Here is a 13,417-nt window from a genome sequence, read left to right on the forward strand (position 1 = left end):
ACGGAGAGAACATGCAAACTAAACAAAAAACTGCCAACTGACATGGCCGGGGGTCGAACTAGCGACCTTCTTGCTGTGTGGCAATTGTAGTACCCACTGCACCACCGTGCTGCCCTGATTTTTGAACTTTGCTACATTATTCCTTCATTCATTCATTGATTAATTTTGTTTCAGCTTAGTCCCTTTATTCATCAGGGGTTGCCACAGCGGAATCAACCATCAACTTATCCAACATGTTTAACGCAGCGGATGCCCTTCCAACCGCAACCATGCACTGGGATACACCCATACACTCTTGCATTCACACACATACACTATGGCCAGTTTAGCTTATTCAATTCACTTATAGTGCTTGTCTTTTGACTGTGGGGGAAACCATTTTTTATTTAGTTTTATTCATTAGGATGTATTTTAAATTGCTGATAAATATATCAAAACTCAATTTTGGATTGACGTAATGACTGTTTTGGGCTCTAGAAACCTCTTCACCCATTCATAAATCTGCTTTTGTTTTTGAAGTCAAAGCAATGCATTATTTAGGTTTGTGTTTATAGATATGTGTAAAGCTTATGATTCAAGATACAACAGATGTGCTTACAGAAGCTAATCTGTGGTTCAACATGTTCACATTTTTTCATTATGAAGCCGCTGAGTTTATAGTTTGGAAAGCTCCTCAAGGTCAAGGAATTTGGAGGACGTGCGGCTGATTTCTTTAGTGAGGATCCTCGTGTGATGAGAGCTGTTGTCTGGAGATCTGTCTTTAAGCACTGAGAGGAGGGTAATTTGCCGCTGGTCAAGTAACCTCTTAACTTTGCTTTATTCTTCATCGACTTCCTTAAACTGCTGCTGTTTGGTAGTTTAGATCAATGATACTGAACATTATATGTGGATTTCTGGCTGGGTTATGTTGTGTTTGAGTTATTTTGATTTATTTTATAGTTCATTTCTTGTGGGACTTCTTTGGGAAATAAATGAAACAAATACATGTATTTATTTATTTTATTAGTTGTATTATTATTTATTTATTTTACACTTTACTACTTTGTTACGATGCTATTTTTAAAATTGTAATATTATATACGGTTTACTTTTAATTTTAAAGTGTCTAGTCATTTTCTTGTTGGCTTAGTTTTTTACGCAGCGGATGCCCTTCCAGCCACAACCCATCTCTGGGAAACATCCACACACACACACTCATACACTATGGACAATTTAGCCTACCCAATTCACCTGTACCACATGTCTTTGGACTGTGGGGGAAACCGGAGCACCCGGAGGAAACCCACGCGAAGGCAGGGAGAACATGCAAACTCCACACAGAAACGCCAACTGAGCCGAGGTTCGAACCAGTGACCTTCTTGCTGTGAGGCGACAGCACTACCTACTGCGGCATTGCCTCGCCTTAATTTTATATTTTTATTGCTTATTTTAAAGTGTCCTTATACAGTAGCATTATGCAACGCATTGTTTTTGTTCTTTGCTTCATTATTCAAATAGTATTTTATTTTATTATCCTTATTTTATTTTATTTTAATGTGAGGAAAAAATCCATATAATCAAAAAACATAGTCAAATAACAAAGTCAAATAATATTTACTGTCATCATGGCAAAGATAAAATAAATCAGATAAAATAAAACTATTGTGTTTAGAAATGTGTTGTAAAAAATCTTCTCTCCGTTAATGAGAAATTGGGGGGAAAATAAACAGTAAGGCTAATAATTCTGACTTCAACTGTTTGTATATATATATATATATATATATATATATATATATATATATATATATATATATATATATATATATTCAACATATATATATATATATATATATATATATATATATATATATATATATATATATATATATATATATATATATATTCAACATATATATACTTCAACTGTATATATATATATATATATATATATATATATATATATATATATATATATATATATATATATATATATATATATATACAGTTGAAGTCAGAATTATTAGCCCTACTGTTTATTTTCCCCCCAATTTCTGATTAACGGAGAGAAGATTTTTTACAACACATTTCTAAGCATAATAATTTTATTTTATCTGATTTATTTTATCTTTGCCATGATGTCAGTAAATATTATTGACTAGATATTTTTCAGGACAATTCTACACAGCTTAAAGTGACATTTAATGGCTTAACTAGATTAATTAGGGTAACTAGGCAGGTTAGGGTAATTAGGCAAGTTATTGAATAACGATGGTTTGTTCTGTAGACTATTGAAAATTATATAGCTTAAAGGTGCTAATAATATTGACCCTAAAATGGTGTTTGAAAAATAAAAAATCTGCTTTTATTCTAGCTAAAATAAAACAAATAAGACTTTGTCCAGAAGAAAAAATATTATCAGACATGCTGTGAAAATTTCCTTGCTCTGTTAAACATCATTTGGAAAATATTTATAAAGAAAAAACATTCAAAAGGGGGCTTATAATTCTGATTTCAACTGTATATTTCAAAACATTCATATTCAGTTTTATTTAGATTCTTATTTGTTGCCAGGTGTAATTTTTTTATATTTATATGTATTAAAACATTCATATTCGGTTTTATTTACATTAATATTTGTTTTCAGGTGTACATTTTTATGTTTACAGTTGAAGTCAGAATTATTAGTCTCCCTCAATTATTAGCCCCCCATTATTTTGTCCCCAACAGAGAGCAGATTTTTTTAACACATTTCTAAACAAAATAGTTTTATTAACTCATCTCTTATAACTGATTTATATTATCTTTTCCATGATGACAGTACATAATAACCAGATATTTTTTAAGACACTTCTATACAGCTTAAAGTGACATCTAAAGGCTTAACTGGGTTAATTAGGGTAGTTAGTCAAGTTAGGGTAATTAGGCAAGTTATTATATAACAATGGTTTGTTCTGTAGACTATCTGAAAAAATATGTATAGCTTAAAGGGGCTAATAATTTGACCTTAAAATTATATATATATATATATATATATATATATATATATATATATATATATATATATATATATATATATATATATATATATATATATATATATATATAAACATTCATATTCAGTTTTATTTGCATTCATATTAGTTTCCATGAACGTGTGTGTCTGTATGCGTGTGTGAATGCATGTCTGCAAGTGTTTGTGTGTGTCTGTGTATATTACAATGTGTTTATAGCATTGTGTAGGACTTTTGTTATTATTGTTGCTTAGTATACAATGTCCTTATTTTATTTTAATTTAATTTATTTTATTATTTTATCATTCCACTGAAAGTATTAAAGTTGGTCAATTTTATTCAGTTTGTTTTATTTACATCTGTGTTTTTAGTGAGGTGTAAATTGTATTCCAATATGTGTTGCCAAATCTTTTCCAACATATTTGTACCAGAAAAAAAAAAAATTGCCAGGCTACACTGACCATGTGTGTGCATGCGTTTGTGTGCGTTTGTGTGCGTGTGTCTGTGTGTAATAGAGTGTCTTTGTAGTATTGTGCAGCACTTATTTTAAATCATTTTAATATTCATTTTATAATATTGCTGCTTATTATACAGTTTCCTTATTACATTATACAATGCAAAATAAAATCATAATGTAGGTAAATTAAATTCACTCATTGTGTTTTATTTACATCTGTGTTTGTTGCCAGGTTAAAATTTTATGCCTGTTTGTGTTGCCAAACATTTTCAACATATGTGTACCAAAAGATCTGCCAGGTTGCCTTGACCACGCATGTGTGTGCGTGTGTCTGTGTTAATGATAGAGCCACACAGTGATTGAAGTGCAGGTATGTGTGTGCGCATGTTTTCAGTGCTGTTCCTCAGGGTGTAAGAGCTCCCTCTGCCGTGCGCTGCGAGCCATTATGTCCATCCCAGCGGCTCGGGATTGTTTGCATTTCAGCAGTGACCCCTGTGTGCTCCAGGGAACGGGGCGTCCAGCCTCCAGCGCGAGACTGCTCCTCCAGGGTGCACACAGGGCTCAGCGCTGAAAGCATTACCGGAGGGGAGAAGCATGTTTACCCAGTTTGAGTCTCTCTGAAGGACAGAGGTCTCTCGTCTGAGTCGCGCCCCCCCTCTTTCTCACCTGGGGCCTCCACGTCCTCCAGTCCCCTTCCCGAACGGCACGTCATTGTTTGCTGCTGGTCCTTGAGAATCCTTAATGGTCGTTCAGCACTTTATTACATCATTAATTGCACTTAATTCAGCAACATTACCCCGACGCCTGGCTAGGCTTGGAAAATTAAGTACGGAGCACTTTGTTATAAAATTCTCTATAATGAGCTCTGGTGGGACGAGGTCTGTTAAGTTGAAAATCACCCCAGGCCATTTTTTAGCAGAGCCTGAGCCGACTTTAAAGTTGGAAACTTGGATGGGGGAAAAAAAGGTGCCCTGAGGGCGCTGTTCTCCGGGTGCTTTGCAGCTCAATGGATGTGGCGATATTAGTCCTGCTATAAACAGCAGGCTTTGTTGCGCTGAATATGCAGAAGGGAGCCGTTGCGAGGCTTTGATTTGCATGTGTGTATTTACAGTACCGGAGGCTTAGTATTATTGGGGCGGAAGTGTTTGTTCAACAGTTTACCATATCTGTTTAAAATCGCACACGCCGGATTCCTTCTCAGCAGTGGTTTGGATTTAAAGCGCCCCTATTATGCTTTTTTTTCCCCCGAATATTACCTTCTGTGCAGTGTGTGTAGCTGTTTGTGAATGTGAAAGGTCTGCAAAGTTTGAAAGTGCTTGATATATGAAGTGATTGTCTCTTAAAGGGGACCTATTATAACCCTTTTTACTCAATTTAAAATGTTTCTAATGTGCCTAGAGTGTTCATGTAAAGAAGTTTCAGCTCAAAATATCACACAAATAATTAGTTTGAATCCTTAAAACTGCCCCTTTTAGACTTTGATGCAAATTGTGTCATTTTATTGCTTTAAATGCAAATGAGACTGTGCTCTCTGCCCTCTTTTCAAAAGAGGGCGGAGCTACAAATGATTATGCGCTGACATAGTGGCAGATTCAAAACATGACTAATGACTACACACTCAAACAGATCTTCACTAATGGGCGGGGCTTTCCCACTCTGATGACAAGTACAAATGGGAAATTGTCAATCAAAGTGTTTAATAACGGACGGCTGCTTCTTCGGCAGGGCTGTTTATGCTAATGAAAGACATATCATCACTAATGGGCGGGGTTTTCCCCCTCTGATGACATCTACAAAGAGAAAACAACAATCAAAGCGTTTAATGGCGGATGGCTGCTTCTCACTCTGGGTTGTTTATGCAAATAAGAGACTGGTCATCTCTAATGGGTGGGACTTTGTCCCTATGATGACATGTACAAAGAGAAAATGTCAATCAAAGTGTTTAATGGCGCATGGCTGGTTCTCACTCAGGTCTGTATAGGCTAATGCGTGACAGAACATCACTAATGGGCGGGACTTTGTCCCTCTGATGACATGTACAAAGAGAAAATGTCAATCAAAGTGTTTAATGGCGTCGGCTGCTTCTCACTCAGGGTTAATTAAGCTATTGAGAGACAGATCGTCACTAATGGGCGGGAAATTGTCTCTCTGATGACACGTACAAAAAGAAAATGTCAATCAAAGTGTTTAATAGCGCACAGCTGCTTCTCACTCAGGGCTGTTTATGCTAATGAGAGACAAGTCATCAATAATGGGCGGGACTTAGTCTCTTGTAATATGTACAAAGAGAAAATGTCAATCAAATTGTTTATGGCAGATGGCTGCTTCTTACTCAAGGCTGTTTATGCTAATGAGAGACTGGTTGTCACTAATGGGTGGGTCTTTGTCCATGTGACTGATATGTACAAAAGAAAAATGTAAATCAAAGTGTTTAATAGTAGAAGGCTGCTTCCTACTTAGGGCTGTTTATGCTAATGAGAGACAGATGGTCACCAGTGTGTGGATCTTTCCCCCTTTGATGACATGTACAACAAAATATGTCAATCAAAGTGCTTAATGGTGGACGGTGCTTCTCACTCAGGTTTGTTTATGCTAATGAGAGACTGGTCATCACTAATGCGCGGGACTTTGTCTCTGATGACATGTACAAAGGGAAAATATCAATCAAAGAGTTTAATAGCAGAGGGCTGCTTTTCACTCAGGTTTGTCTATGCTAATGAGAGACTTGTCGTCACTAATGAGTGTCTGGGTGTCACTAATGGGCGGGTCTTTGTCCCTCTGATGAGGTGTACAAAGGGAAAATGTCAATCAAAATGTTGAATGGTGGACGGCTGCTTCTTACTCAGGGCTGTTTATGCTAATGTGAGACAGATTGTCAAGAATGGGTGGGTTTTTGTCCCTCCAAGGATATGTACAAAGGGAGAATGTCAATTAAAGTGTTTCTCCAGACTGTTTTTTTTAAGTGTGATCATAAAAAATAGAAGTAATACATTTTTACCATTGGAGTCTGGCTATGTTCACAAACAAACCTCTTTAAAAGTGATTTTTTGCATAATAAGTCCCCTTTAAATCAGGAATATTTTCATAATGTATCAACTAGAGCTGCACAATGTATAATTTCAGCATTGATATTGCAATGTGTTTGCAGCTTTAACAAACATTAACTGTATTATTTATACAATTAAAAACGATAGTGTTATTTTATGGTAGATTGGTGAATTATTTTACCTTAATTTTGTTGACTCTCATATCTTTCATTTGCTAATTGGCTCTATTGTATTTGTCTATCCTTGTGATTTGTTTATTATATTGTATGCGGATGATATTATGAATTCTTTTAAAAGAGAGTTATTAAATCTTTATTAATCTTTATTATATATATATATATATATATATATATATATATATATATATATATATATATATATATATATATATATATATATATATATATATATATATATATATATATATATATATATATATATATATATATATATATATATATATACATACATGTGTGTGTGTGTGTGTGTATGTATTAGACACTAGTGGCTCACGCTGTGTTTTTCTACACAGCAATCGGGTCCCAGCGGCGGCGGAGCCCCAATGCTATGGCCTCAGACATCTTTGAGCCTCACCTCGGCAGCCACATCCTGCAGGTAAGAGGAAATTTAAACCATCTCTGACCATGCACCTATACTGCAGTGTGCCACTGATTTGAGATCAGCATTGTAAGTGGAGATCATAATAAGTTAATTGTGTAAATGCACACATGCTGAAATGTAATTAATGTGATTCTCATTAAGAAAATCCAATGACAAAAAGGTCTCAATGAGCTTTTTTTTTGTCACTGTGTTTGCCGAAACACTGTTTTCTGAAAGGTTATAGTCATATTCTGTAATTTCTATGTGTTAATTTATTTATTTTGCAGAACAATTTTTATTATTGCCTTTGAGTATTCTTGCAATGATCATATTTATGAGATAATATACTGAATATCTTTCTGAATTGTGAATTTTGCATTCCGGTTAAATATCGTTTTATGGCTAAAGCAAGTTGTTTTTGGTCAAAATGACTTTTGAATGAATGCGTTGGGTTGAAAATTATTTCACTCAGACGTTCAGTCTTTTTAGTTTGGCTTTATGGTTGCAAATATGGCACAGCATCTGTTATCTTTTACTACTTTTTAAACGAAAACTTTTATTTTCGTAATATTTTTGTTTTAGTTACTATAATGTCCTTGCAACTATCACAGTATTGTATTTATATTCAGAACAAAATATGTTTTGTTTTTAGCATAATTACAAAATTACATAAAAGCATGTGTTTTTAGCATAACTACAGCTTTCAAAAGTTCATAAAAACTCTTAATAAGACTTGAAGGAATATTTTATTTTATTTTATTTTAAATTATAATATATTTAATATATTAAATTAAATTAAATTAAATTAAATTTAATTTAATTTAATTTAATTTAATTTAATTTAATTTAATTTAATTTAATTTACTATTATATTTTATTTTATTTTATTTTATTTTTATTATATTATATTATATTATATTATATTATATTATATTATATTATATTATATTATATTATATTATATTATATTATATCAAGGCAAGGCAAGGCAAGTTTATTTATATAGCACATTTCATACACTGTGGCAATTCAAAATGCTTTACATAAACAAGAATAAAAGAAGTGAGAAACAATTATTAAAATAAATAAAAGTGATTAAAAACAGATTAAAACGTGTTGTAATTGGTTATAAAAGAATGAAAAAGAAAGACACAATAGTGCGATCTGTCAGACGTAGCACAGTGCTCATTAAGTAAAGGCACAGCTAAACAGATGTTTTTCAGTCTTGATTTGAATGTGTCTAATGTTGGAGCACATCTGATCATTTCTGGAAGCTAATTCCTGCAGCGGGGGGCGTTGTTAGTAGCTGAAAGCCGATTCACCTTGCTTTGAATAAACTCTTGGAATTTCTGATTTACTTGATCCTAATGATCTGAGTGATCTGTTAGGTTTGTATTCAGTGAGCACATCTGTAATGTATTGAGGTCCTAGGCCATTTAGTGATTTATAGACAAGTAATAATACTTTAAAATCTATTCTGAATATAGCTGGGAGCCAGTGTAAAGAAATCTATACTATATTATAGACTTTATATTATATTATATTATATTATATTATATTTTATTATATTATGTTAGGCGAAGCAGTGGCGCAGTAGGTAGTGCTGTCGCCTCACAGCAAGAATGTCGCTGGGTCGCTGGTTCGATCCTCGCCTCAGTTTGCGTTTCTGTGTGGAGTTTGCATGTTCTCCCTGCGTTAACGTGGGTTTCCTCCGGGTGCTCCGGTTTCCCCCACAGTCCAAAGACATGCAGTACAGGTGAATTGGGTAGGCTAAATTGTCCGTAGTGTATGAGTGTGTGTGAATAAGGGTTTATGGATGTTCTTCAGAGACGGGTTGCAGTTGAAAGGGCATCCGCTGCGTAAAAACGTTTGGATAATTTGGTGGTTCATTCCGCTGTGGCGACCCCAGATTAATAAAGCGACTAAGCCGACAAGAAAATTATATTATATTATATTATATTATATTATATTATATTATATTATATTATATTATATTATGTTATGTTATGTTATGTTATGTTATGTTATGTTATGTTATGTTATGTTATATTAAATTATATTATTATATAATTTTATATTATATATTCCAAATTGCTCTCACTTTTATCAAGCCCTTTTTTGTAATCTCTCAATGGTAAATATTCATAAGTAACTCATAAAAATCCGACAGCAAAAAAATCCCATTTCCAGCAGCTGTTCTCCAATGACCTGGATGAATGAAATCCTCTGCAGATGTACTAATGTGTGTGTTCAGAGATTACAGGTCTGTTGTCTCAAGACATACGAGCTGTTTAGCATGTGAGCAAATGAAGGATGACTCTACCTCCATCTTTGGAAAAGCTCAAGGGAGGACCATTTTCTTATTTCACCTCAGAGGTAGAGAGAGAGAGAAAAAAAAAATGCTCAGCCACACAGCCAATGTCCTTTCAAATGCGTCTTAATGACACAGAACGAAAAGCGCAATTTATACCAGTCACCTGTGTCCAAAAAAAAAAGCGGATTAGGGATATTTAAATAGCGGTCCGTCGGTCCCCGGACTGCCAGCTCTATTCCCTTACGACAGGTTAAGTGTGTGACAGCAAAGCGGAAATTTATAATTAACACCAATACCAGGCTGGAAGTCTGTCGAGGCGTGGCCTTTTCAAGGAAGGACTTGTTCCTGGCAAATTGTCCCCATTAATCTTCAGCTTAATTGATTGTGAAAAGTTTTAGGATGACATTTTCAAAAAAAAAGAAAAAAAAGAAAAGAAAAAAAGCATGCTCGGCTGGTGATTGATCTGAAGAAAATGAACTAATAATGGATGCAAGGCAGTCATTAGTTGTTGAGCACCGAGGCTAATTTTAGACAGCTTAAAGCGCGTTAGATTGCGTTTTATAAAGAGGACAAGGGGGAGAGCTGCTTTTACCTGCGAATCGTGGATAAATATACAGCTGAAGTCAACATTATTAGCCTTCTTGTGAAATTTAATAAAATATATTTCGCATGTGGTGTTTAATGGAGAGTTTGTTTGTTTTTCAGTGCAATTTGAAACATACTTCGTTTATTAACTAATTACTAGTTTCTTTTGTTATATTGCACGATACACTTCCTGACAAAAGTCTTGTCACCTATCCAAGTTTTAGGAACAATAAATAATAACTTGTCTTCTAGTTGATCATTTGGTTTCAGAAGTGGCTTATATGAAAGGCGAAGGCCTCAGATTATGCTTATTTTACCAAAATAAAATATGATCATGCCTTGATTTTTAATTATTTAATTAGGACAGTGAGGTCTGACTTAGCTTAGATAAAAGTCTTGTCACTTAACAAAATTATGTACAGTAAAAAGTCTCCATACTGAATGTACCCCCAAACCATGTTTTTTCCTTCACCAAACTTGACTGATTTCTGTGAGTTTCTTGGGTTCATGTGGGTTCCAATAGGTCTTTTTTTGCGGAAGTATTTGTGATGATTGGGATGCAGGTTAACAGATGATTTGATGTTATTTTTACAAATCATCAACTAGAAGAAAAGTATTATTTTTTGTTCTTTCAACTAGGATCAACGACAATACTTTTGTTAGGTAGTATATTATAAATAATAAATCTTTTTTTGTCAACAATATTTTGCATACTAAGGCAGTCACTGAAAGTATCTAATCATATTAATGTCCTCTCATCTTCATTGTGTCTTAGTCTTTAAAAAAAAGTTGTCGATGAACTTTTTTCGTGCTCATAGACCCTTTTCACATTTCCGGGTTTTTCAGTAGTGGAAGTCATCATAGTTGGGGAAACTTAGAGCACAGTGAATGGGAGAATAACAAATAATTGTTTTTACAATTGTATTTCCTCAAAAAACAAAAGAAAAACTCCACAATGATGTTATAAAGACTTTCAGAAAAAAAAAATTGTGTGAGACTGACAGCAGTCAGAGGAGAGAATAACGTCAAATTTACTGTCCTGTCCCAGAGATGCTGCATTAGAAACGCCTCACACAAGCGGTCATTTGTGTTTTGTAGTTTGAAGCCAAGATGATAAAATACATACATAAATACACATAAATGTTCATTTAAAAAAAAAATCTAAATATTAAAATCTTTTAAGGATTTAAGATTCTGATGACTGTTAAACACATCATAACAGGCTTGTGAAAAGGGTCCATTTCTATTAACAAAATAACAAAGTAACTCAATGCCATTTGCAGTTATATGCACTTACAATACATTGAAATTAAACGTTTGTCACAATGTACTTATTGTGCAAATTCAGGGTTATACATTGTACTTATGATTGATCAATACCTGCATGTCATTGCATCAGCAATTAATTTCTGTAATTACATTGTTGACCATCATTTACACTTTACAACTCACTTAAATCATCAAAATGTGTCCCTAACCCTATCATATCTTCTCAATAATCAAAAGTCTTCTGCAATATTATTATAAACACATTGTATTTATCTTTTGATGCACATACATAATAGTTAAGGCCACCTAAACGGGATCATTACAAAATTGTTTATTTCTGGCTCAACACACACAGACACTATACATATTTTTCTTATAAAGGGCAAATTTGTAGTACAGACAGATTGACAGATACTGTAACACCTCCACTATCATTACTTTTGTGACTGTACCTTTAAGATTCTTTGTGTGTTTAAGTACTCTGCTTATCTAACGTCTCTCTGTCCGCCCTGAGGGTGTTGCAGTTCCGGTGGTGTCAGAACGGGGCCCCGCCGGCGCTCACGGGCCACAGAAATGACCGTTACGTCCACTCCCACAGCGCATTGTCATTTGCGTGGGCAACGGGCCGGATTGATTCAGACAGCAGCGCTAGGTCATTAGCGGAGAGCTCAGAAGTCCTCTGTCAAAAACGCTCCACGCTTCCGCCCGGCTAAATAATAGCATTTATATCACCCAGATCATGCTTAGCAAGAGATGAATTATAGATGCAGGGTTTGGTTTTAAGAGCTTAGCTGTGTGTGAAGGGCAGTGACGCACAGCACTGAGAGGACCAACCTTTGTCCGCTCTGCTTTTTTTTGGATGGGAGATAAGACTCGTCAGTAAATTAGCTGTGAGTTAATGGATAGTTTACAAAGCTGCTAAATGTTTATGATCATTCATGTTTTGGGAGGCACCATATGGCCTGACCTTGACCGCCATCAGACGGGCAGCGCTTAAAAAGAAACACCAGAGAGAGAGAGAGAGAGTGTGTTTTTATTATGCTGGTCCATTTTAATCTGTAAAAATGAGGTTGATTATTTAAAAGCAAGTTGCCCAATAGGGCCCAGAAATCATTTGGAGGCTTAAAGGGATAGTTCACGCAAAAATGTACTCTCCATTTACTCAGTGTAGACAAAGAATAAGAATATACTGTATTTTAATATATTTTTTTGGAGTTTGAATATCATTATTAGATTAATGGAAAATTATTTTTTGAATGTCATTGATTAAATAATTTAATTCATCATTTGATTTATGAATTTATTCTTGGGATTTACACATTTTTTAAGGTAAGTGGATGCAAAGTATTTATATGGGCTGAATTTAAACAAACAAAGGTGAACATTACTAAATTGAATGTGTTTGTTTAAATTCAGCCTATATATATAGTTTGCAAACACTTTGAAAAAAACATTTGAGTAAGTCTAATGAATGATTTTTTTTCTCAGTGTTCTGCGAGTACTGTATTTTTGATTAGAATGTGTTTATGCTATCATAAATACTGTCTTATCATGATGCTACCGTTGCATTATTTAAAAGGTTATTTTATTGAATGCAATCATATTCATACTTAGATTTAGCTTAGTAGGTGAAGCATTTTTTGAGATGTTGTTTAGTTGTTGGTCACTTAATAGCGACACGGGCTCATTCTGAAAATGTAGCTCTATATACATTTCTGGAGATCATAAATTATGTAGCCAGAATTTTGTATGGCTGCATTTCGACTTTAAAAAAAACGCCACAGGGCGGTATAATGCTGTTTCTTTTCTCGCGTGTACCAGCTATATATATTGCTTATACCAGCTGACCGTTTACCTCCATGTAGGAGGTACCAGTTTGTCCAGTTAGCTTGCCATGTACATCAGCGAACATGAGACACAGAAAGGAGTTGAGTACGACGACAGAGTTCGGCGAAGAACGGTTCCAGAAAGCAGGTAAAACAAAAACAAAAGACAAAAAATAAAATTACAAGTAAATAACGCGAGTGTGGTGAAATCTGAAAACGTGGTAAAATTAAGGCGAGGGCTTTTCTATCTCTAGATAGTTTTTTTTAACTGTTGGTTGGATTTAGGGAAGTGGGTGGTCGGGTCAATCAGTGCATTTTAAAATATTATC

At 34.3% G+C, this 13,417-nt stretch overlaps 1 protein-coding gene across 10 annotated transcripts in view; it reads left to right on the plus strand.

Annotated features, from left to right (window-relative positions):
- Positions 1-13,417, plus strand: part of npas3 (neuronal PAS domain protein 3) — a 608,964-nt gene that overhangs the window by 303,747 nt on the left and 291,800 nt on the right. For all 10 annotated transcript variants that reach the window (XM_017351762.4, XM_009292848.5, XM_017351763.4 and 7 more), the window contains one exon: positions 7,027-7,109. In XM_017351762.4, the coding sequence (XP_017207251.1) occupies positions 7,027-7,109 (83 nt within the window). The remainder of the gene's footprint in view (positions 1-7,026; positions 7,110-13,417) is intronic.

The sequence above is a fragment of the Danio rerio genome, chromosome 17 (assembly GCF_049306965.1).
Source record: "Danio rerio strain Tuebingen ecotype United States chromosome 17, GRCz12tu, whole genome shotgun sequence".
Classification (NCBI taxonomy): domain Eukaryota; kingdom Metazoa; phylum Chordata; class Actinopteri; order Cypriniformes; family Danionidae; genus Danio; species Danio rerio.